This window comes from Gambusia affinis, linkage group LG10 (genome assembly GCF_019740435.1).
Source record: "Gambusia affinis linkage group LG10, SWU_Gaff_1.0, whole genome shotgun sequence".
Taxonomy (NCBI): Eukaryota; Metazoa; Chordata; class Actinopteri; order Cyprinodontiformes; family Poeciliidae; genus Gambusia; species Gambusia affinis.
This window is the reverse complement of record NC_057877.1, coordinates 26535230-26559434: the sequence shown is the minus strand read 5'-3', so window position 1 is coordinate 26559434 and position 24205 is coordinate 26535230. Positions and strand designations below refer to the sequence as shown.

Here is a 24205-nt window from a genome sequence, read left to right as displayed (position 1 = left end):
AGAGATGACGAGTGCAGCAGAAATCAGAATGACGTGGATAACATTGCAGATTAGAAACTGGAGAAGCAGATGAAAATTTTCTTCTCAAGGGCAGTTTTTCTGAAAGTTTCATTTATTTCAATTTGTCTTTCTGCTTTTCTTTCTCCAAACCAGCCTGAGCGCCTGACCCTCTTCCAGTTTGTATCTTAAGGAGCAAAGAGGCTTAAAAAGTTAAAGGTCTTTCCTTAGGGCCGAAGTTGTTTAAGAATCACTTGCTTGGCTTAACTTGCCAGCAGAATATTGTGTTTCCTGACAGAAAAAATAGCTATACTACTAAATGGAAGACTTGACCTTTGGATAAAATGTAGCACATCTAGATTTAATATCAACACATCAGAAAAAAACACATTTTCTTTTAGCTTTCCTTTGTTTACTATTGCATTCATATCACTCTCTATGCACTTCTCAGCCACTAAAGATAAACATGAGGTGTAGACATTAAGGACAGATGGAGTTCCTCCACCTACTGTAATAAGTTATTAAAAAGCCTGACGTCTAAAATCTTATCTCCCAAATGTTGTATGCAATTAATTTGCTATGATTGTGATATTGCACATTGTAAAATTATGATGACCATTACGCTTCAGTATACTGTGCAGCAACATAAAAAAGAACCCTTACTATAATTTTGTAAAATAGGTAGATAATAAAGTCTTCGGCTTACCAAAATTCCAAAAGCTGATCTTAATGAACCAGTTTGGTTTCTTGAATTTCTTCTGTTATTTGTTGTCTCTAACAAAATGTAAATTTTGAGCGTGAATGCTAATAGTCAAGACTAAACATAAAGGAGTCTTAAAGAGGAAACTCTTCAAAACATGTTTACACACCGTTGAAGTAACAATTGGACATATTACAAACACTAAAAATATGATTTAAACACAATGTAAAGATTTTTTTTTTTACATCAAATATGTACTGTTGTTAGTTTGTTTCTCAGGATGACGCATTAATTGGCATTGTAAGACTAAACGAGGAACAGATGGGAAAGCATGTTTTAAATTTATTATTGTATACTTTAAGTTTGAGAAGCATAATAGTTTTTTCTAGTTAAATTATCGATCCAGCTGTTTGCCCGTTAATATAGTAAATAATAGATAATCACAATCATTTCAGGCTGTTGTAAGAGATTTTAAAATCAAATTAAACATGGCAGCTCCATTGTTGTGGGTAAGAGCTACAGTCGACTTCAAACCTCTCCAACAAACAAATCCTAGATTTGCCTGTGATGAACTGTAATGCTTGAGTTACACCACCTACCTCTTTTTAACTCTAACTCTAATCTGAATGATTTCATAACTAACAAACACAAGCTATAAGCATTCATGCAGTTGATATCCCCAGCACTTCTGCAAAATGTGCAAAAGTGGCCTCTTAACACCTGATTAAATAACAGCAGGTCTATCATGGCACATTTTAAAGCACTTCAAATCGCTGTGAAAAACAAGTATTACTTTATGTGAAAGAAAATGATCACCTTCCAATTTTATGTAACCTGTTCATTTAAAGTACAAGACTCTAAACTGCTAGTTTTGTATTAAGAACATCTCTGGGGATTATTATAGAAGACATAAGACTTTTTAGGGTTGTTCAAGAAATCAGATTCTCTTTTATGATATCTTTAATATGTATTCATAGACATTGAGTGTTTCTGTATTTTGTTACAGAATGCTCCCACTTTGTGGCCACTTTGTAGCGTTCATGTTGTGCACAGAGTAAGATTGAGTTAAACTGAGGTACTCCCAAAAGTAGTAGATACTTTTTAAATATCTACTATTTAAGAAGTAGATATTTTAAATCTACTTTAAAAAAAATGGAGCTTAACTTTGGGTTGGAAGTCTAAGATTATTATTATTTTTTTTATGTGTTTGTGCAGCCTATTTTTCTTAAGAAGTGATGAAAATCGTATCCTCTGTGAAGGTCTGAGAGAACATCAGCAAAAGGGCAGACAAAACATTGTGGATAATTGTAAAGCAAGGTTAGGTTATGAAACAGTTTTCCAAGCCTTGAACATTTCAGAGTACCAGTCAATCAATTGTCAAAAAAAAAAGAACAGCAAGTGTGGAAAGAATATGTTGGGTTTGGAGTTGGGCTATCCACTAATCCGTTTTTCAAAGATTTGGCCAAAACCGTCCTGGTACGTTCTAATCAGTGTCCCTGACCTTATTGGTAAGACCTACTTTATCTTTCTGCTAATCTTCCTCCTCTTGCAGGGCCGAGATACAAGCTGCTCCGCCTTTATTTTGGGGTCTGCTGTGTATCTGGTAGCGTCTGTGGCTCAACATGGTACAACTTCAAACTGTGCAAGCATGTGCGCTTCAGCGCCGGTGGTTCAGAGTTAGCATAAGGTGTCTCACTGAGCTAGCGGATGTCTTTCTGTGCACAGACTGACCTGCTGGATGAAGATTGTCGGGGAAGATGGAGTTCAGACTCTACGGTCTGCTGAGATCTTTTTCTCACTTTGAACGTTTTATCGATTTCCAGCAGTCTCCCGGGAGACGGGCTAAGTCATATGCTGTGTTGTGATAGACAGATTTTTAAAGGTTTGCTTTTTTTTTTAGAAAAGAAATTAGATAACCAGACTACCCTTTGATGAAAATGAGTGGAGCTGGAGGGGATAAATAATACTGAAGACGTGAAGAGGGGGATGGGTAAAACCGGCAGGCTTTGTTTTCTGGACCGGGTGTTAGGCCTGTGAAATAAAAGAATACTTCCTCCTAAATAATAAACTTAAAAAGCAAATTCATGTTTCCTTTTCACTATATCTTATTGTGATTGTCTTTACAATACAATCAAGCCAATTAATCATCCAACATATAAATAATTTATGATTTTTGATGACACAAGAACCTCTCAAACAGTAATTTGACTTTATATATCATATTTTACCTATATTTTAACTACTGTATAATTGCATATTGAACAAATTACACCTTTCTCAATAAATGGAAAAGTATTTGTTGGCTTCACAGCTACCATACTCTCCTCATAATTACTGATAAACTTATTTTGGTCTTCGCTGGTGTTCTTGACCTTTTATTTTTATGTTTTTGCAATGAGCTGCAAGTCTTTAAAGTCTCTTTGGCGTCTCTTAACCTTAAATCTCCATATCACCTCTAGTCAGAAATTAAAATATGTCAAATTTACCTGTATTTAAAAATGTAATTTGGATTAATTTTACCTGTGATGCCTCATAGATTCTTCAAAATGTTTACTTTATGAAGGAAACCATTTATTTACATCATCAACATACAGTGGTTATCTAATGCCTCACAGGATCTTATCCTGAGTGCAGCTGCTGGCTTACAATGAACACAGATGCAAGAATGAAATAATAATTAATAATGCTAACTCTTGATTAAAGAGTTTGAATTAACTCCAGGTCCCTGTAGGGATAAAATTTGGACAATAAATTAATCTTAAAAAGTGCTGAATATGTAGTTGTATTTTTCAACTTTTCCAATATTATTTTGTCGTACAAATGATATTTTTAGAGCTTGTTCAGCTGAACGGTTTACATTAGCTGGTTTAGGGGTTTCCTTCCTCAGTTCAATATGTAAATAAGCTGTAAGTGGAATTGTGGGAGTTTCTTTTTAACGAGGATCAGCCTGTCACCATTTCTCTGTAAAGTGTGGATGCCACCACTGTTCATGCTCAATACACTCATTTCCTTGTCAACTCAGTTCAATATTTCTTCAGAGTCTTTTGATGAAGCACAAAGGTTTCCTATGCTTCCTCTAACTGAATCCTGGGGATTTCTAAATTATTAGTTTCCATGTCAAAGTGTCAAAGAAATATTAAATAGAAGTATATTCATTCAAGATTGATTAGATGAAAAATGTGGGAGATTAAGGCTTTTCGATGAAGTTGAAAGATTACATGTTGGCGTTTGGAGCTTTGTACTGAATGCAGTTGGCAGTTCCGACTTTTTTTTTGTTGTCACTTATTTTACTTCTGACTTTCTGCTTGGAGAAAATTCCAGTTTCATACCTGAAAGCTCAGAGACAGATAACTCTGACACCATGTTGCATTTAGCTTTAGTTTCCTAATTTGTGTGCTTTACTCCGCATTATAAACTTCTAGGCGACTGCGATTAGTTATCCAGAACGTCTCGGAGTTAATTAGGAAACAGAAAAACAACATTGTGAAAAATTGTATCATTAATATATAAATTGATTTCTTTTCTATATCGTTTCTCAGGGACTGATAATTTTTAGATCCTCATATATTTTCCCAGGTGTAACACTGCTTCGTAAAATCATTCACAACACTTGAGACTTTGTTTATAATTTGTTTCAAACAAAACATATTTCCATTTCATACCCTTTTGAATTTGGGTAGTGTCCTTAGAATTGTAGGATACTACCTAATGTATCCTATAATTGTAAATAAAAAATATAAAAATCATAAAAGTATACCATGCACATTCTTTCAGTCAGGATGACCTTTTGTTGCAAATCATTTTGAGTGCGTCTACATTAAATTTAAATTTTTGTCCATTTATCTTTCCCTCTGTATGTTTTGGTTTGTCGAATGAACCTCTGCCTCACTCTCAAAGCTTTTGCAGCTTCTAAATTGTTTAATACAGGATTTTATATATTTAGTCATCAGTCTTCCTAAAAACTCTTAATTTTTCCTCTCTCTGTTGGAGAAAAGTATTCCCCTGGCATCACATTGGCCCTGCTGTCTGTCACCATGGAGATGATGTGTTCAGTGTGATGTGCAGTGTTAGTTTTTGTTGGCTGATCAACAATGTCAATAAAGTTAAAAAGTAATGTGCAATGCGAGCAGCTTTGTTTACTTATTGTATTCCCTACATGACTTGTTGCAAACATTAAACGGAGGCATCGTGGCTTTCTTTTTGCAATTTCTTCTCATCACTCTTCCAAAAACCGCATTTTTTTTTTTATTGTGGTGGTGACAAAATGTCCACCAGAGTTAAGGACCTAAACTTAAAAAGACCTGTTTTTTTCCCCCCAACTTTGTAAATAAAATAAGTTGTAATTTTTTGGTTTTATTGTGGAAAACTATGAAAATGTAGAGTACTTTTGAAAATGAGCAAGTAGCATTGTTTCCCTCGGAGATTACAAATAAACTTGCAGTTTAATCGACTCAGTTTGAAACGTGAAATTCTACATCAGAACTTGTTTTTTAACTTAAGTTTTCTGTCTCCATAATGAGCTCAGACTGAAGGAGAATTAAAATTGTGATGGGTTTTAAAACAAAGGTGCATCAAATGCACAGGAATTAACTTCAGAGTTTGAGTGTTTCTTTAATCTGAAGAATAAACTGCATGATATGAAAATTGTGGCACATCAGACGTTAAAAGACGCTGGAGATCTTTGTGCCAAAGGGAACAATCAGGAAGTAGTGGAAAGTTTTCTGTCATCTTCCAGGGAACCAGATTTTTACCACTTAGCGTTAATAAAGAATTTGTGTCAGTATTGAAAAACTTGCTACAGCTGAACACAGCAAAGCAAAGTCAAAAATATGTTATATGTACGCTTACAAGAATGATGAGAAATTTGTTTACTTCAGATTTGGGGAAAAAATAAAAAATAAAAAATTAAATTAAACGTTATTGAAGGAGTGAAAAACTAAATGCTCTACTTTCAGATCAAATAGAGGACAAAATTCTACAATCATTCTGAAATTTGGATTTCTAAAATAACTGGCTTTATAAGTCTAATTCTGAAAATTAGCGCTCAGCTTGAAGAGGGTTCTATCAGACCGTAATGAACTGTTGTAGCCGAGAGAACGCAACAGAAATAATTTAAATCTCCTGGAGAAGGAAAATCAACGCAAATTGGGTCAAAAGCTGCTGCTTGTTCCCAGTTAGTTTTGTCAACAGTTTGGAGTGCTGTGCAAACAATATGGCAAGTCTGTAAAAGAGAAATATACAGGTAAGCAAAAGGAAGACATCAAAGTGTGCGACAGAAAATTCAAAGGAAAATGCCTTGAAAATACAAAATGCACAAGAAAGGAAATAAAAAAAAATCAATGGGAAGAAATAGGAGATCGCATTTGTGAGTGAACTGTAAGAAACAGTCTGGAGGAAATGGGATTTACCTGCAGCAAAGAAGGAAATATAAACCACTATTAACACACAAACAGAGGAGACAGGATCCTCTTTGAAGAAAATAAGCCAATTTCCTCAGTCATTCATGTTATGGAGCTGCATGTAAAGCAAAGGAGCAGTGATGGTGGTCATAACCTCAACAGTAAGCGAACGTGGAAATTTTAAACATTTTCTCTTTCTTGTCTTGTCTTTGAAAGCAGTTTTGGCAATAAGAGATTATTTTATGGATAATATAGCATCTGGGCGTTCAATACGAATCATAAAAACCAGATAAACTGAAAGTTTGATTTACTCAGTGACTTGATCAGCAAACTGTGCACAATTTGATCCAGTTGATGTTACTCTGTTATGTGTGACGTTTTCACATAATCAAATAACTGCATCAACATTGGTGCAGGGATTCCATGGAAGTGCCTGCAGAAAACCTAGATTTTAAATCCTAAAATGCTACATATGTTTGGTTAAAGCAAGGATAGCCCTCAGCACTCAGAGTTTAAGTCAGAATCTGCAAACTCCTCTCATTCGCAGATAATCTGGTCTTACATCTGTGCCAACTGAGGTCTTTGTTTGCTTCCTCTGTGAACTGTGAAAGGGGCAAATCAGACCAAACCTTTTGCAGTTTGAGCCTAGAATAAAATAGCAGCCATGGAGAAAGATTTAAATGAAATACATGCATCATAGTTTCCACAGTTGACAAAGATCCTTCTATTGATTTATATTTCTCACATAAACCAAATTTATTTTTGCCTCTTTAAATGTATTTTCACAATCCTTTTCCTAGCATGTACTGACAACATGAAGACAAATTTCAAAACTTTCCTGTAATACGCAGGCAGTTAAAATTATACTGGAATATAAAGATATATCTTAATTTATTTTTGATTATATGTTCCCTAGCAAACAACCCTAAGTTTTAACAAAGTGTCAGGTGAAGTTCAATTATTTCAAGGCAGTGCTTTATTATTTTATCGATCTTATGCAATGAATTAGAACCACCTCATGTGACACATAGTTGAACAGTTCACTTTGAAAGCCAAGTAGCTCAATCTTTGCCCTGTCTGACTAAGAAACATCTCCAGAAGTCTTTTAACTTGTCCTAAGTTTTAGCTGGTGTCCATTTTGTATCAGCTCCATCTTTCTTGGTTGGTGTCCTGTCGGTCTCTGGAAGTATAAAACATTGTTGCAGCAGTTTCCATTCATGCCAGTTTTGAGTTTTTGATGATTTTCAGTGCTTCCTTAACACCATCCTTACATATGCGATTGACTGTTTGTTTCAGATTGCAGAAACTTGGGATTCCAACAGGAAAATAATCCTAAACCTTGGCCTTAGGAAGTTTTGGAAAGAACAAATTAGAACTTTGGAGAGCCTTGAAAACTCATGGACTATGATGAGCCTGTCTCAGGAAAGCACGCAGAAAAGAGTAAATAAATTACTTGTACATCAAATTCTTGCTGTACTATTCAAGAATCCTTGAGGCCTAAAATTAATGAGATTTATGTGCAAAGTTAAAAACTATCCTACAACAAATGAGTTTAAAGGTTTAACAAAGCAGGAGATTTGGAGATGAGTCACATAGGAAGTGATAAGTTGTCAGAGGAGACTTGTTGGAGACTGGGCAGGAGGTGACTCAGTGTGGGAGGTATAATCTCAGGCAACTGACTTCAGGACCTACAACAAGATGGAGTGAACAGAAGCAAAGAATGGAAGTAGAGAAAGATGGATGTAGAGAACGAGGGATGAAGTGATGCCCTGCAGAAAGGAGGAGGGTGGGGTTGAAAGAACGTCTCAGACTGAGACTGATGGTTGAGCTGAGGAAATATAGAATGCTGGATAATTAGAAGTATGTGGAGTCGGTGCCCTGATCCTAAATCAACGTTAACACCGTTTCATTTTTCAAACTTTTCACCTAAACTGTATCAGGATATGAAATAGACACTTTTGTAGCGATCAACAATATGGATGAAAAACATATCATGAAATAAGAAATTCATATCCGTCTATCAATAATTATTAATTGGTTTTATGCTTTAAATATCTGAAATACTTCCATACCGTTGGAGTGACATTTCCTGTTTTATCCAGTTTTCACTCCACTGTTTGTTTTTAAAGGAGTTATGAGGTGCAGTGGTGAAACCTGAAAGTGCTGCTGTGCAAGTTATTTAACAAGTTGTTGCTGGGTAACCAAAGAGTGAGAGTTAGTTGATGTGACTGCCTACATCTCCCACAATGCTGTGCGGTTCTGGCTCGGAGTTCAGTGAATATTATGTGGATATTCTATCAGACATGTTTTCTTTTGATATTGATCATGTGTCATCACAATATGTACTATTTATTTATAGTCCAGATCCTCATCTTCCTTCTACCGAGGGCCTTAAATTGCCAACTGCAATGCCAACAAATACTTTTTATTTACAGTATTTGAGAATTAATTCAACTCCAGATTTATCAGAATTGATGCACAGCTACTTCTAAACTTAACAATGCTAACATGCTCAAATCGCATCACAAACTGTATGTAGGTCACCCAAACACTGCAGAATGACAAACTCCCATTTGAAAGCATGATGTTTTCCTTTAGATTCACTGTGTAACTTGCATACGGATATTCTAGTTAGTCTTCCCCAGTGTAGTTTACACATGATTGAAACTTGACACCTGTAATTATCGATGTTAACAAAGTGTTGACAGCATTTTCCTCCTCATATCACCCCCTCCCATATGTGAACACATAACCTTTAATTTGTGCCTATGGAAGCTATGCACACCCATAAAACTCTTAAAATTACCCTTCTTTTGAACACATTGAACATCACTTTAACAAATGAGCCAGCCTGCGACAGTGTCTAATGTGGCATCTGCTTTCTGTAGTCTCCATCAAAACCCAGCATGTCACATGGAGGCTCGCTCCTCTTGTGTTCGTCACAAAGGCACAATGGATTCTTCCACGGTGACAGGCTGGATGCCTCTCACAGCCCATGAGTGTCTGAACGAACGTGTGCACTTTTTGTTTTTGTGGCGGTGGCAGTTTTGCTTTAACTTTTCTTCTAGATAAAAAGAAAAAAGACAGGCTTCAGTGGAGCTCAGTTCTAAAAATAAGTCCTTCTGGTTTTATTGTTGCTGTTTTCTCAAAGAAAGTGAGATTTCTTTTTACTTCACAATGCACAGCACAGCCTGTTGTCAAAAAAAAAAAAAAAGAAACGGAAAAAACCCAAAAAACTCTCGCTATATTGCAGTTATATTTATAGCGACAAACCCTCTGTGTGACAGCCAATCACATTTTGGTGAACTACAATACATTTCATGTGTTTTTAAAGGCCCTGTTTCATGGTGTAGTATTGAATTATCTAACATAATATGTCACAGTGACAAGTCATCAAACCAAAGAAATTCAACATTACAGGAGCTTTGGCAGGAGCATTTCTCAGCCCTCTCCTGCAGCGACGTGAATGATGGAGAAAGCAATAAATTGTAAGAAGGTGAAGGTATTTTAAAAGGCCATTTGCTGTTTCCGAAAAACTTAGATGAAACGACATGGGTAATGTTTTATTACTATGATACAATGGTGACTAAGATGTCCTTTTTGATAGTTTAAAAGTACATTAGATTTTTTTTCTTGTCTAAGAAGTAGAACAAAAGTGAAATGAAATGAAAGGGGAAGTATATTAGGAATGGATCTAAGGAATGAAAGCTTTAAAAGTAATATCCACAAACTCTGATTTGCTGAGTTTGCTTTGTGTGTTTGTTCAGTAGGAAAGTGTTAAATGTGCGATCGCTCTTTCTCTTAACACGACTCTGATGTTGCATTAATGAAAACAGTGACAGGTCATCATGCTAATATCTCGTTACTTTGCTGATGGGTTTGCATAAACGTCTAATCCAAAACATCTGTTTACTCTGAGACAACACTCGTATAAAACATATGTTTCCTTCACATGGATCGATCGATCAGTTCTGTATATAAGGATTTCTTGATTATTTATCATCTGTAGGTGAGCAGTTTTTTTCGCTGCTGTTGGATTTTTGGTACGTAACTTAAAATATACTTAGCAATTGTGTGTATTTCTATGATTAAAAAAAGTACACTATAGGCGACATCTTGTATATTTTTTGCACATTTCTTTAATAAAAAATACTCGGATCAACCCAGTAAAACTAAAAATCTATGTTTTTTGCTTTTGTTTTTTATGTTTTTAAGGGACTTTACTAAAAATAATTAATTCCCTTTTGGGCTAATCAATTCACTAGATTCATATTTTTATCAATTTAGAAAAAAAACGTCATTCTTGTTTTTCGGGGGGTTTGCACATTGTATCAACTCTCCACAACAAACCTGTAGAAGCACTGCAGCATTTTCATAACAAACACTAAAGGACAAAAGCTTCCTGAAGAAGTGCAATCTACTTCTTGTAGTTGGCTTCACTGTGGCTACTCCAGTCTTGAAAACATTTTTGTCAAAATTTACAATCCTGTGACAAACCTTTCATTACTCTCAAACTGTTTTAAAAAACAAAAAGTCTGTTCAGTGCAAAATCATCTGGTTTGGGTCTTAGCAGCCACAGTATCGGAACTAGAGGTGTAATAACTCAGTTCAGACAAAAATGTGAAAAAGCCGTTTAGTACACAAAGGTTGGTCAGAATAAGATTGTAAATTTAGAGTCAATCTGGAGCCAACGGTCGGCTAATTGCTGAATTCTCATATTACTTACAAAGCTTTTGTAGTTATTTGGTTACCTGTTCTTTTTCCTACTGAAATACTGCCTCATAAAATACTGCCACATGAACGATTTAAAAGTCGACAGCTTAGTGCTTCTGCACTTAAGTATTGTGACCCTGACAAGCATCCAGCAGCACCAGACGGCAACTCAGGAGCTGCTTCCTTTCTGCAGAATCAAAGAGTTGCCACCCCAATAAAAGAAAAACAGAAGTATATCATGTTATAAAAACTTTAATCTACGAACAATATTTTTTGCGTTACAATTAAAACAATATAATTTCTCTACACTGCCCGTACTCCATGTCATGTTCTCCTTGTGCACATTTTGTGGGTTTCTGTTAACATTAAACTATCAAGCTCCAGTTTGCAGCTTGGTCCATTTTAAACACACATTACATGACATTTTAATGACTGTATGACATATAATCACAAAAGTGCAGTATAATATTTATATCGCAAGAAAGTCAAACATTGTTAAAATGTAATAAATGTGTATATTATGATTTTATATTGTTGAAATCATATTGTTAGAGCAATAAAGTTTTCATTTTATAATGTAATATAGCTGTATTTCTTTTACCTGGGAGGCAGCACTATGCTTCCATAGAAAAGAGTCTCAGATAAATACAGTAGGGTGTCAAGAATAAAGTGCTTATAATAACTCATAACTCTTATGCACACTTCACCATGCTGACAGCAAAAGACAGACTTTACTTTGAAGGGAAATGCTCACATGTTTTGTCAAAACCCGACTTATTTTTAAAACTGTGAGAATTTTGTTGGATATTTTCTACTCTTTTGTTTGCCAAGTTAAATAACTCTCACTTAAGATTCAGTAAGGTATAAATAAATGCTCCTATATCCATACCCTAATCAATATGTTGTATATAAATAACAAAAAAAATCTTTCAAAACACCAATCTTACAATGGATCTAAGCACTTTGTTAGTAATAATATGTTCCAAAATTAAAAATGGCTTTGAATTCTTTACATTTGTCTATAAAGATAAGCAGAAATGAGAAGGTTTGGCACACAGAAATAGTTTTGCAGCATCTAGAGGATGATTCCCAAACAGCTATTGGCTGAAAAGTTGGCATGCTCAGTCTAGACGGACGAGCTGCAATGATTCATCTCTCGGGTCCTGCCGTCTGTTACACCCCCCACCCCCCATTTCATTTATTGAATACATGAAAAATAACACTGATAACAGTTCAGACAACACCAGTAAGAGGATTTCCAACTATGAACGTTTGTCATGCAGTTATTGGTTAGATGAAGAATGATGCATATCATGTCAGGCGGCAGGTTTTTCCTGGGTGCTACGTTTTTTCTTAAATGCATTACTTTCAGATGTTGTTCATCAAGATTTTCTTTTTTTCTCAGACACTTTACAACTTTTCTCATTTCCTTCTGCACTCTTTGCAGAGTATATCGTCATGGTCAGCTACAAGGACTAAAATGGCCAGAAATTGCAGAAAGTGGAAAAAAAAAGACCAAAGTATCTATTGATCAAGGTAACTCTAAAGGATAGCTTCTTAAAAGCAAGGAGAAGTTAGAGATGGTTTTAAACTTTTTCACTAACCTTTAAAACTTGAACTTCTGCTTGATGTTGTGAAATATCTACTGAAGTTAGATTTTTATGAAAATGACAAACTACTTAGACACACAATCTAATGAAACACAGGAACCTCAGGGAACCATCAGGATGTATTAAAGTGAAACTGTGTACTGATTAAAGCTTGGTGGGGCAAAACAGCACGTTTATAGACAAAAATGAGCTGGAGTTGATATTTCTCCATTTTGAACTTAATTTCCTCCTGCAGGGTGTGTAAACCTTTATTAAAACTCCCAGAGCTCATCACTGGGCTTTAACAAAACCATTTTCTAGTCACGTCATGGAAGACACAGGCTCATTATGTGACTCTATTGTTTACCTCTGATGTTATAATGAGGACTGTGACTTTAAGCCATTAATTTTAATTATTAAACACAGAAAAAAATAATACCTTAAAACAATTCGAAACATTTAAGCACACCACTGAATGTTAACCCACAAAGCACTAGAAGTAGGTTTTAAATGAGCAGGTATGTTTTTTTTAAATCGCATCCCACCAGTACTTAAAAAAAATATATAAGTATATATATATACTTTTGTATAAAATAGAATTACAGTGTCTCCTTGTTTATAAGTTTGGCTTTTGAACTATTAATTTCTTAATTTCTACATACCTTTCGAGCATTTGAGCTTATAAAGTGCCTTTTCAGCACCTTCTTAAAAATAAGATTATTAATAAGATTTACCTTTTTCTTTTAAAAACAAGACAATCTAAATAATACACATAAGGCAAATACTACTGTGCTAAGCCTTTGCAGTAATATTTTTTTGTTTTTGAAATCCTAGCTCATTGGACTGCTCCTTCCTCCTAGCGCTGGCTTATTTACAGTAGGTATAAAAAAATCTACACAAATAAAATGTTGAGCTTTGGGATGTAAAACAATAAGACCACGAATAGTTATTACAGAACTTTTTCCTCCTGCGGTGTGACATGTATCCTGTAATCTTCAATTGAAAAACAAATAAGTTTGTGGAGAGATGCATGAAAATTTTTTGCAATAATCTGCTTGCGCAAGTTTGCACTAATCGTTAATCAACATTTGATTCAATTCAAGGATTCAGTCTTCAGTTCTCACCTGCCTCCATTTCTACACTTTGCACCAATATGATTATATTTAACTGGAACAAGCAAAATGGCGAAATGTTTAACATTTCTGTTAACTGAAATAAATAAAATGGTAATTAATAGATAAAATATAACATGCATTTATAAAGGTAACTAAAACATACTGAATTTAGAGATATAATACCTTTTGTTTTTGTGGTTATGAATCTATTTATCAGCCATTCGATCTGATGTTTTATTTTCACACAAGCAGTTTACATCACCTGTAAATCTGTGACTTGGCATGTGGATGAAACGGGTCATAGAAGAAACAAGAAGCTCACAGGACTCACAAAAGATACGAAATGTTTGGCTAAACACAAGTTCAGCAAAATGAACATAATTAAACGGTAAGAAAACCCTCAACTCTGGCCGAAAATATTCTAAAATCAAATTCTCTGTCCTATTTCAAGATATATTTTTAACCTTTACAGGCAGAATTTAAATTTTGTCTGCATATGCAGCTCTTCATGTAACTGCAGTTGTATGGTTAAGTCTATTTCTGCTGATAGTGTGTGTTTCTAAACTGCTGAGCAGACTCTTTTTGAGACAGCAGGGTCCTCCAATTAGGCAGTCCTTCAGAGTGATGTTTGAATGTGGAGATTATTGGGAGGAATTGTACAGGCTATTTGTTGAAGCCTGCGTTTTGATGATGGGGACTTGTGCAGATTAGAGCAGTTCTGAGATTCAACAACATGCTGTAATGCGAAGCTTGAACATATAGTTTGATTTACCAATACAGATTTTTGTTTCTCTGGGAAGAATCCTAAGCTTTTGTGTGGTGATTAGTTATTTATAGTTTCAATAAAGTGTCTTGTGCTACATAATCACTGTTGTAATATTGCTGTTCTGCTTCACAACTTCTGCACAATACATGCAAACTTTGTGTGACAGTGCATGCACACCTGTACATAAATGCTAAATTTGGCTAAGTGTGCATCTCCATCTGAAAGCTTTCTCCCTTGACTGGATTGTTCTAGCGTGACGCTATCATTCCACGTGAATGCCTGATCGGTCAACGAGTTTCACTGCGGGCACTGTGACATCTTTGCTCCCCAAGAGGGCTTTTAACGTCCACTGGGTGTGTGTATGGGTGTGTAGGAGTGTGCATATGTGTTATTTTGGTGTCCTTAACTATGGTTATTGGTTTTTACAGCTTTAATTTATGCCCCTCTGTGTCTAGCAAACAGTTGTATAGTTTATGTTGCTCATGTCATGCTTTTCTTGTCTTTCTGTCTTATGAGAACACAAATTTGAATTTGAATTTTTGCTCTGTTTAGAGGAAAGCCTTTTGAGACATCATGTTTTGTTTTCAGTAATATCACAAAAAAAGGATATCAAATTACAATGAATACTACTTTCAGGTTTTGAAGTGGATATTCATATATTTTTTGCACCAGCATGATCTCTCACAGGAAAATATGACACGTCATTGTAGGAGGATTTTAGATTTTTTTTTTTTTTTACCTTCCTTGTTATCCTTCTTACATGAGGTAAATATGGATTTTCATCTGACTTTATTGGTCACAGTTCCTGCCGTTTCTTACTTTTTGCTCCTTCTGCAGGTGTGAGAAAATTTTGTTGAGTTATTTTCCTGCAAATGATTTTTTTTAACTATGTGGATCATCTGGATAGATTAAATATCATGTAAACTTGTCTGTCTCATTTTGAAGAATGAATGAGGTAAAGGGTTTGAATTGTTTCCTGTCATGTTTCTAACCCAATAAATCAGTAAGTTCTGGATTTGTAATTCAACCAGATCTAATAAAAGATGTGAAGTGGGCATTTATTTTTAAAGAATTGTATTGGCAAATAATTATTAACTTTGGATTTTTCTGTAATGAAGACGTCACAGTACTAACTCAAACTGAATCCTATTTATTGATTATTTGTTTCAGCATTCTTTGTGTTGTATAGTCTTTTGTTATTGATCTTGGTTTTCTGTCTTCAGGATGCCGTGTTATTAATTAAGATTTTGTTGTAAATAAAAATGTTTTTATTGAGCCCTGCCACTTTAAGTAAAGGTTAAATAAATAAAGCATTTATTAAAATAAACCTGACAGTCATACACTATTATATAAGACTAGTTCCATAACATTTTGGAGTTTTTTTTTTTACTAAGGTTGTTTGGCAAGTTTCGAAGTTTTGAAGATAGTAGCTATTTTACCAGTTTAGCAGCATCAATTAAAACATTTAGCAATTCAGTTTTTGCCTATTCTGTTTAATCTATTTTAGCCAAGATTTCTTCTGGTGGTAGCTAACACAAGCATACCTGCCTTGCAGCAGCAGTTTGTTCTCATTACTGCCACCTTGTGGTGCAAACAAAGAATTACAGTCAGATGTGACGACAATGGACTTAAAAATCTACGGATTTTTGTTTAAAATTGTCAACATTGCATGCTGGAATGACTATTTAAAGATCTGAAGTAATCAGTTCTCATCCACATATGCTACTGCAGTAAAAGATACAAGTATTTATTTTTATTTAATTATATGTTGGCCCTGAAGTGTTTTTGGCTCTCCTGTGTCTCTGGACACTGAATGCACGCTCACAAGCACACTTAAACCCTCATGCAGACATGTAAATCAGGTCTAATTGTAGTGTTTGAGCTGCAGACTAATCTGGTTAGAACACGCTCGGCTAATTAGCAAAAGATGAACTGACCTCACTTGCTATTTGACCTCCAGCACTTATACATCATGTTTATAGAAAGGGAGAAAGAAATGGAACGAGCTAGAATAGCAGATTTACTTCCACTCCAGCATCTGCTAATGAAATACTTTCCTTTCTCCCTCATGGGCCACAAGACTGATTTAACGGCCTCATTCACTGCTATAGATTTACCTGTTGTTTCTTCTGCCATAAAAAGGGTTTTGGCTTTATTCAAAAATGTAGTGCTGGTTGAGGAGGTGCACCTCTGTGGGGGTGGAAGGCACACTGTGATCACATCCTCCAATGTGTCAAAAGTAATTAGGGTGATCGGAAAGCATACCCTATTATGTGCAGAGAGGTGTGTGCTGTGTGCCGTTAATTAGAATGATGAGTAGACTCTAATAAGGCGAGTTCAGACCATAAAATTCAGCACTTGTCTGGTTTTGTTCTGTTTAGGCTTCTTTTCTTCTTTAACGGGAAATTTACAAGGCACGTAAAAAAGATTTAGGCCTCTTCATTCAATGACCACCCCCGCCCACACCACCAAGTCTAAAACCTGAGTGAGTGTAAGAGTACTGCTAACTTTCTGTTTTTACCAGCACATTACATTTATTCATCATTAAGGAAGAAAATGCAATCAGAGATTTATGAATAGATTTCTTTAAAGCCCAATTAAGAATGTGTAAAGCCTTTTTATAACATTGATTTGAAAAGATAACACAAGATGTCTGATGTACTGAGGAAATAAAACTTTGTCAGTGTTTAAACATTACCTCTCACTGGGTCATGATGCTCAAGCTGTGTGTTAGATCTAATAGCACAAAATAACCAATCATACGGCCTTCCCAAGGGTTTTATGGGTAGATTGGTGCAATCAATTTTCAACAAATGTATGATGCTGTATAGATAGTCTGTAGTGAGTTTTCCTAAGAATGTGCCAGTAAAATTTAGTTTTGAAGCCAGAAGATGGTGGTTGGCTACAAAAACACAAAGTTGTGCATAAATGTAAATCAATCATTTGTAGAACTACCTTTTCCTATAATTACACCTGCAGATCTTTGGGCATATGTCTTCACCAATTTTGTGCACCTGGATGGTAAATTTCTGACAATTTCTGATTGCAAATAAGTCAAACAAGAATGGGGAGTCTCTGTAAACTGCCATTTTCAACCTTGTTTCAAGGTCATGTATGCTGCAGCTAATGGCAAACTGCAAGCTGGAATTGTGGATTTGCTTCAACTTGGGTTTTGTTCAACAATTGCTCTATACTTTGGACTCAAATAGAGATTTGTGAAGAGCAGAATACTGTTGCCCTGTTGACACATTGTTGTCGTTTACCTTCAGATCTCTGCAAGTTGCTTAAAGATGCCATTGGCCTCTTGGCTGCTCTTGGTAGGTATGTAGTTGTACCGTTTTAAATCAGATATGAAAAGCAAAGGGTATTTTTTTTATAACCCAACTGTTTTTAAGAAATGTTGTGTTTTTGGTCATTTTAAACCGTGTCTCCATCAATGTTTTAAAGTATTGCATTAGAAAAGGTTGATGGAAATAACAAAATTGGAAATAATTCCCTCAATTTTATAAAAAATAAGTTTTCTCCCTTTTTAGTTAATGCACTAAAACGGAGATGGGAACATGTTTGCCAAATAAGCACTGACATAATGAGTCACAGTGGAAACCTCCAGGTCAGAGTGGACTATCGGATGTTTCCATCCAATGATTATGATTGGAAACATAATTATTGGATGATAAACATTGGGCCATTTCATTGGTATCATTTGTTCTGCAGTATGCGTTAAGAAGCCTGCCAGATCTTCACATAACAGTTGTATTTATACTGAGATTTATTAAATGGGTGAGTTGTGGAGGCAGTTAGTTGCACTAGATTTTATTTACGGCATCAGAATAAAGGGGGCAGAATACAATTAAAATTTCTATTTGTAAAAGAAAAGTGAAAACCATAGACTTGTTGATTTCACTGTTTCACAGTATTTTCTGCTGGTTTATTTTAAATATCCAAATGTTTGTGATTCAATGTGACAAAATTTGAAGACTTTCAAGAGGTATTTGGACTTGTAAGGCAGTGTGTAAAAAAATAAAAAATATTTTGAAGGGTAAAAATGATCCAGCAGGCAAAAAAGGCTTCCTGTGAAAACATTTTAAAATTCTTTCTGAAAACTCGCTGCCAAAGCTGCAAATTGGACAGTGACACCATCTACCGCAAGCTTCGGTGAAAGACTTTGAAAGTAGACATTTGGGATGAAAATAAAACGACACAATTAAAACACAATCTGGAGAAAGAATAGGATAAAAAAACAAGGGTGCTTCATAAATTAGGTGAAGTTCCTGGCAAAAAAGACAAGCGTCAAAGTAAAGAACAAGTGAAAGATGGAGAGGCAGAATAAGGAATATGAAGAAGTTGGGGACGGTCTGAGGAGGAGGGAAGCTGATAATGAGAGAAAAGTATGACTATATGAAAGGCTGCAAGAGGAGTGCGTGTCAAGAATAAAGGCAGAGGAGGAGCTGTTTGCCTGAGGGTGCCTCATGGTGTGATGTCGTTGAATCTTCACACTATGTTTTATTACAAAGGGCTGAGTAAAGGTCTGGCTTATCAACTTGCCAGCTAACTTATGCTGGCTGGAACATCTCAGCGTGACTTCTTACGGCGTTGTGTCACTGGTAATTTTGTGCACATTTTTTTAATTCAACCCCAAGAACCACAGAAGAGGTGTCAAAATGGCACCGTAGTTTGAAACTTGAGGCCATAATAATGTGCATTAGTGGAGCAGAAACACAGAAAAGTTTTTAACAAATAAAGTCAAGAATTTCTCATTAAACAAAGCAACATTTATTAATGGAAGGTGTTTAAAAATTGCTGCTAAATTTCTTAAATATTGGCATATTGACATATGACCAAAATTCAGTTTTTGGAGAGTAGGTTGCAGATGAATGACAAATTTTAACTGATGTCTAGCAGAAAGACTGCAAACATAAAGCTGAAACAACAAACAAAATAAAAACAGTTGACCAAAATGTCATGAATTTTCCAACTAGTCTGTACCTGGATTAATATGCAAATTACTGCAGATTATTGGATTTGCTACTAAATGTGCTTTGACTCTGAATGACTCTGAATACTTAATGTAATGCACATGTCCTGGAAATTATTAAAAATATATTAGACTCGGAAGGCAATAAAAATATGGGAGACATTAATTAGAAGCTGTCATAGTAATGTGTGATTTGGTTAGAATGCTTTAGGTAATTCTCCAGAAAATCAATACTTCTGAATCACAAGAAAACCAAGGCAGCGGCTGCACAAATGCCAGCCATTTGATTAGTTACAGGGATATCGTTCCCTGCCAAGCTTTCTTCTTTAAACTAAAGAATTGTTTTATGGTGGGTTTTAGGGAAAGTTGAGTTTCTATCTCAGGTTAGAACAGCGTCAGATTTCTAATTTGTCTCCACACATTTTCAAATTTCCTGGAGAAGAAGCAGCAGCAGCCTTTCTCCCCACAATCTCATTTGTTATCTAGGTCAGCAGTTGTCCCTGATCACAAAAAGAGCAATATGAATAGACACGACGCTATGTTAATGAATAAGCTCAAGATTTCTTAATGCTTTCTACAAAGCAGTTTTTTACATGAGTCTCTCAACAACAAAATACCAGTTCTGTCCTCAAGAGGACATTGAAACATCCATTTTAATGTAGTAGTGCACCTGAAAAATCATGGGCAAGACCCAGTTGAGTGAGCAACTGGGACAAACATTATTTTTACGCAATAGTAAAAAGTTAGTTTGTTAATTTTCCTTTATTGCTGGTTGTGGCTGTAGCAAAGTGAGCATATGGATGGATTTTTAAATATCAAAATCCATTTTCATATTTTTCAGGCTGGACAGAAGATCTGTTAAAAAAAGTTAGTCTGCAACCTGGATCAAATGGATTACGTTCGTCATTACTGGGCTACATTACTTCTACTTTTGTTTGTACTGTGTTACCCAAAGGCCTCTCCTAATTGTGGATTCGTATCTAATTTTCCTCACAGTGCTAACAGAATAGAGGAAAATGTATTGCAGACACTGTGCGAGGTGGGCTTTTATGAGTTTGAATGGCAGACACCACAAAGCGGCGCCGAAGCTGGCGAATAATGAACAGACTATTAATTAAACCCATACCTGTCCTCTTTCCGCAGTGCATTCTTTTCACCTTTTTCTGCCTGTCTGTCTCCCTTTTTGTCTGACAGAGACAGTGATGGATACACGGACGGCGACAGCTGAGCTCGGCTGGATATCGTTCCCTGCCAATGGAGTAAGAACAATGTGGAAAAGCTGAGCTGTATGTGTGCGTCAGTCTGTGTATGTGCAGCCACCCATGGGGAAGCAGTTTGACTACACTTTACAGAGGTCCATTAACGAGTCAGTCAAAATTTTAATTACAGTGCCAAGGTGACATCAATTAACCACTACTGATGCAGAAAGAAAATACATTCCAAAAGATCAGAACAGTACCGCAAATGAGTTTGTGATAGAACAGAATGAAAGGAAATAAAAAGTCTTTTTGTTTTTCTATGACCTGCCTTAAAATCTAGTGATTTCTTTAAAATTCAGCCTGGCAACTAGCTGGTCACAATGGTCTGGTGTGTGAGTGTGTTTGAGGTGAGTAGCTGTAATTGTGATGAATGGATGTCCCTGTGCAGCAGAGAAGGTTAGAGCAGAGAAAAAGACAATGAAAAAGGGAGGAAGAGGATGGGAGAAAATTGGGAAGGAGTGATAGAGAAAGTTTAATTTGTGTCTGGTTTTAGTAAACCCATTAATCATCTGGCTTTCTTACTGGCTCTTCCTCTGCTTCCGTCCCATCTTGCATCCCATTGCCCCATCTTCGCTCAAACATTGCCCAGTGGGAGGAGGTGAGCGGCTATGACGAAAACCTTAACACCATCAGGACTTACCAGGTGTGCAATGTATTTGAGCCAAGCCAAAACAACTGGCTGCTCACCACATACATTGACAGGCGGAACGCACAACGCATCTACGTGGAGATCCGTTTCACAGTACGGGATTGTGCTTCCATACCAAGTGTCCTGGGCTCCTGCAAAGAGACCTTCAATCTTTACTACCTGGAGACTGACAGGACTGTGTCAGAGAGCATCAAAGGGGTGGAGTACTGGGCCAATGCCCCGTTTTTAAAGGTAACCTCAAACAATCTCAACCTTTTCAAAATAAGAAATGTGAAAAAAACAACCTCAAGTAGGTTGTACCTTTCATTCCACAAAAGTCACAACATGATGACTGTCTGCTTGATCATGCTCTGGTCCCCTCTAACTGGCAAAACCAGTCTGACCAGTCAAGGTATGATCTCTGCTAGATCCCTAACAGTGTTGGCAGCACATTTTTTAAATCCTGTAAGGTGCAAGTTGGGGGCCTCCATGTTTTGAAATAGTTTATTTAGCACTTTCTCCAAATGCTACATTGGATTGACATCTTAAGTATTTGGAGGTCAAGTGAATAATTCAGACTTACATGCTCCACCAACCATCTTTAGACAGTTTTTTGCTTTATTGTAAGGAGTGTTTTTCTACTAAAAGAAGCCACAGCCTTAAGGGAGTATCATTCCCTACTGACGTTTCTGCAGCTATGCACTAAAAACTGTGATGCTCTCTGTTTTCCAACATCTTTCTTTCACTACCAGGACTAATTTCCTCAGTTGTTATAGCTACAGCAAATCATTGAACCATGAGTTGGTGTTCCCTCTCATTGACATAGATCAATGAGACTTGGCCGTATGACCTCGCTGTCTGCTCATCTTTGGGTCATTTATTGTAATGTGTAATTTAAACAAAATAAAGCATCACAAGTAAGTAATTACTGTAAGAAAGTAAAGCTAAATTGTAAGTAAATATAAAACTATTAACTACATAAATATAAAAATTAAATGCTTTTAAAAAGAACCAATACAGCAGAATTAAAAACCGTTACTGTGGAAAACCTATTTAACCTTCCTGCAGTTTTAGTGCAAAGCTCGGGACGGGGGCGGCAGAAGTCACTGTCGGACATTGGGTAGGAGTGTCCTGCCAGACCATCAGTTCTCAAAACTACACACACAAAAATCTTGTAAAAGTAACATTGCTGGAGCGTGCATAGAGTAAAAAGTTCATGGGGTCCAATTGACCCCAACTTTAAGACCACAGGAAGCTCTTAGCTGCATTTATTTATGTGTCTACGATGTCAGAATTGTCTCTGACTGCACCTTGATGCACCTACAAAATGTAGGATCCTTCACCCAAAAATAGGTGCAAAGATGAAAATATAGCTAGTTTTATTCACATCACCTATTAGTGTTTGCTATCTTATGCCTGATTGCATGCACATCAGCACTGCCAATATACACCAATCAGTCAATACCTCTGCAAATTCACCAACACTCAGTCATCTCTTTAACCGCCGTATTGGATTTACTCCCAGTGAACCATCTACTTCTTCCAGGTGGACACCATTGCAGCCGATGAGAGTTTCTCCCAGGTGGATTTTGGGGGTAGGCTGATGAAGGTGAACACTGAAGTCAGAGGTTTTGGACCTCTCTCCAAGGGCAAAGGCTTTCACTTGGCTTTCCAGGATCTGGGTGCTTGCATGTCTCTTTTGGCAGTTCGAGTATTCTACAAGAAATGTCCAAGCATTGTACAGAACTTTGCTTTTTTCCCTGAGGTATGCTAAAGAATCCAAAAATTATCTTTCCATCCTTTCTTGTATGGAAAAAATCGCACCTTTCTTTTTTTTAATCTATCTTTTTTTTTCATCCAGACGCTGACAGGAGCAGAATCCACATCCTTGGTTATCTCCCGAGGAAACTGCATTCCAAATGCTGAGGAGGTAGATGTGCCTATAAAGCTCTACTGTAACGGAGATGGAGAGTGGATGGTCCCGATTGGCAGCTGCAGCTGTAAGGCAGGCTATGAACCAGACAATGGCAATGTGTGTCGAGGTAAGTCTTTGATTTAGAGAAGTCCTGAAGCCTAAGAAAAAATGTTTTTCAGAAAATAATCCACGTGTGTTGTGAAGTTGCTGGCCCAGTAAATGCTTGCATGCTGCACATGCAATTTAACAAGGCAGAGTGACAGCAAATCAATATTGTGCAAACACCTTCCCAATATTCTGTCTTAGCAATGGGAGCAATCAGCTTCTGGAAGCAGCAAGAGATGACAGATAATGCAAATGGGCTTTAACTACTCATAGTATTGCTGTAATCATACTATGTATCATCAACATTATTACCAAGCCTTTATTAATATCCTGACTTGGTTTACAAAATATTATTATAACGGCCTCATCAGACTGCATGCTTATGTTGATTCTATTTAAAATGTAATTTTTTTTCACAGTTCAGTTGGACAAACCATTGCTTCTTGGCAAACTCAGCTGAATGATTCCATGCACATATATTGTAACTACACAATATCATGTATTTTTGCCCAAGGGGAGTGGGGTGGGGGGCACACAAAGCACCATATGTTCATATTTGCCGAGCCACCCTCTGATAAATGTGGCACAGAAATAACTCCTTTTCCCCCAGTGTTCCAGATATCTTCACCTCTTTTTCCTCCTTTTTATATCTGGCCTCCTTCCCCATTTCCTCTCAGAAATAGTACTCATCATTTCTTATTCTCCCCAGAGAGTCTCATCCATTTTTTTTCTGTGTGTGTATGTGTGTGTTTTGGGGGGAGGGACCTGTGATGTATGTTCATGTGGTGAAATAAGTGAGACCTCTTCCTCCCATGTTAATTACTTTAGCGTATTTCTGCCAGATCAGTCTGCTGCAAATTAGAAGACAGACAGACAGACAGACAGAAAGGAAGCAGACTGATTCATAAAATCTAGTCTGCCTCTTGTTATAACGTTAAATACTTTGAAATGCTTGTCAGGGCGCTTATGTCAGTTTGCATTTTGCATTGGCAACATTTCTCATCATGTGACATTTGAGTGTTTGAACGATGCAAACCAATCATG

At 36.3% G+C, this 24205-nt stretch overlaps 1 protein-coding gene across 3 annotated transcripts in view; it reads left to right on the top strand.

Annotated features, from left to right (window-relative positions):
* LOC122838341 (ephrin type-B receptor 1-like) overlaps positions 1-24205 on the top strand; it is a 102431-nt gene that overhangs the window by 20153 nt on the left and 58073 nt on the right. For all 3 annotated transcript variants that reach the window (XM_044128915.1, XM_044128914.1, XM_044128916.1), the window contains 4 exons: positions 20449-20513; positions 21103-21393; positions 22688-22906; positions 23003-23183. In XM_044128915.1, coding sequence (XP_043984850.1) covers positions 20457-20513; positions 21103-21393; positions 22688-22906; positions 23003-23183 — 748 coding nt within the window. In that variant the 5' untranslated portion in view covers positions 20449-20456. The remainder of the gene's footprint in view (positions 1-20448; positions 20514-21102; positions 21394-22687; positions 22907-23002; positions 23184-24205) is intronic.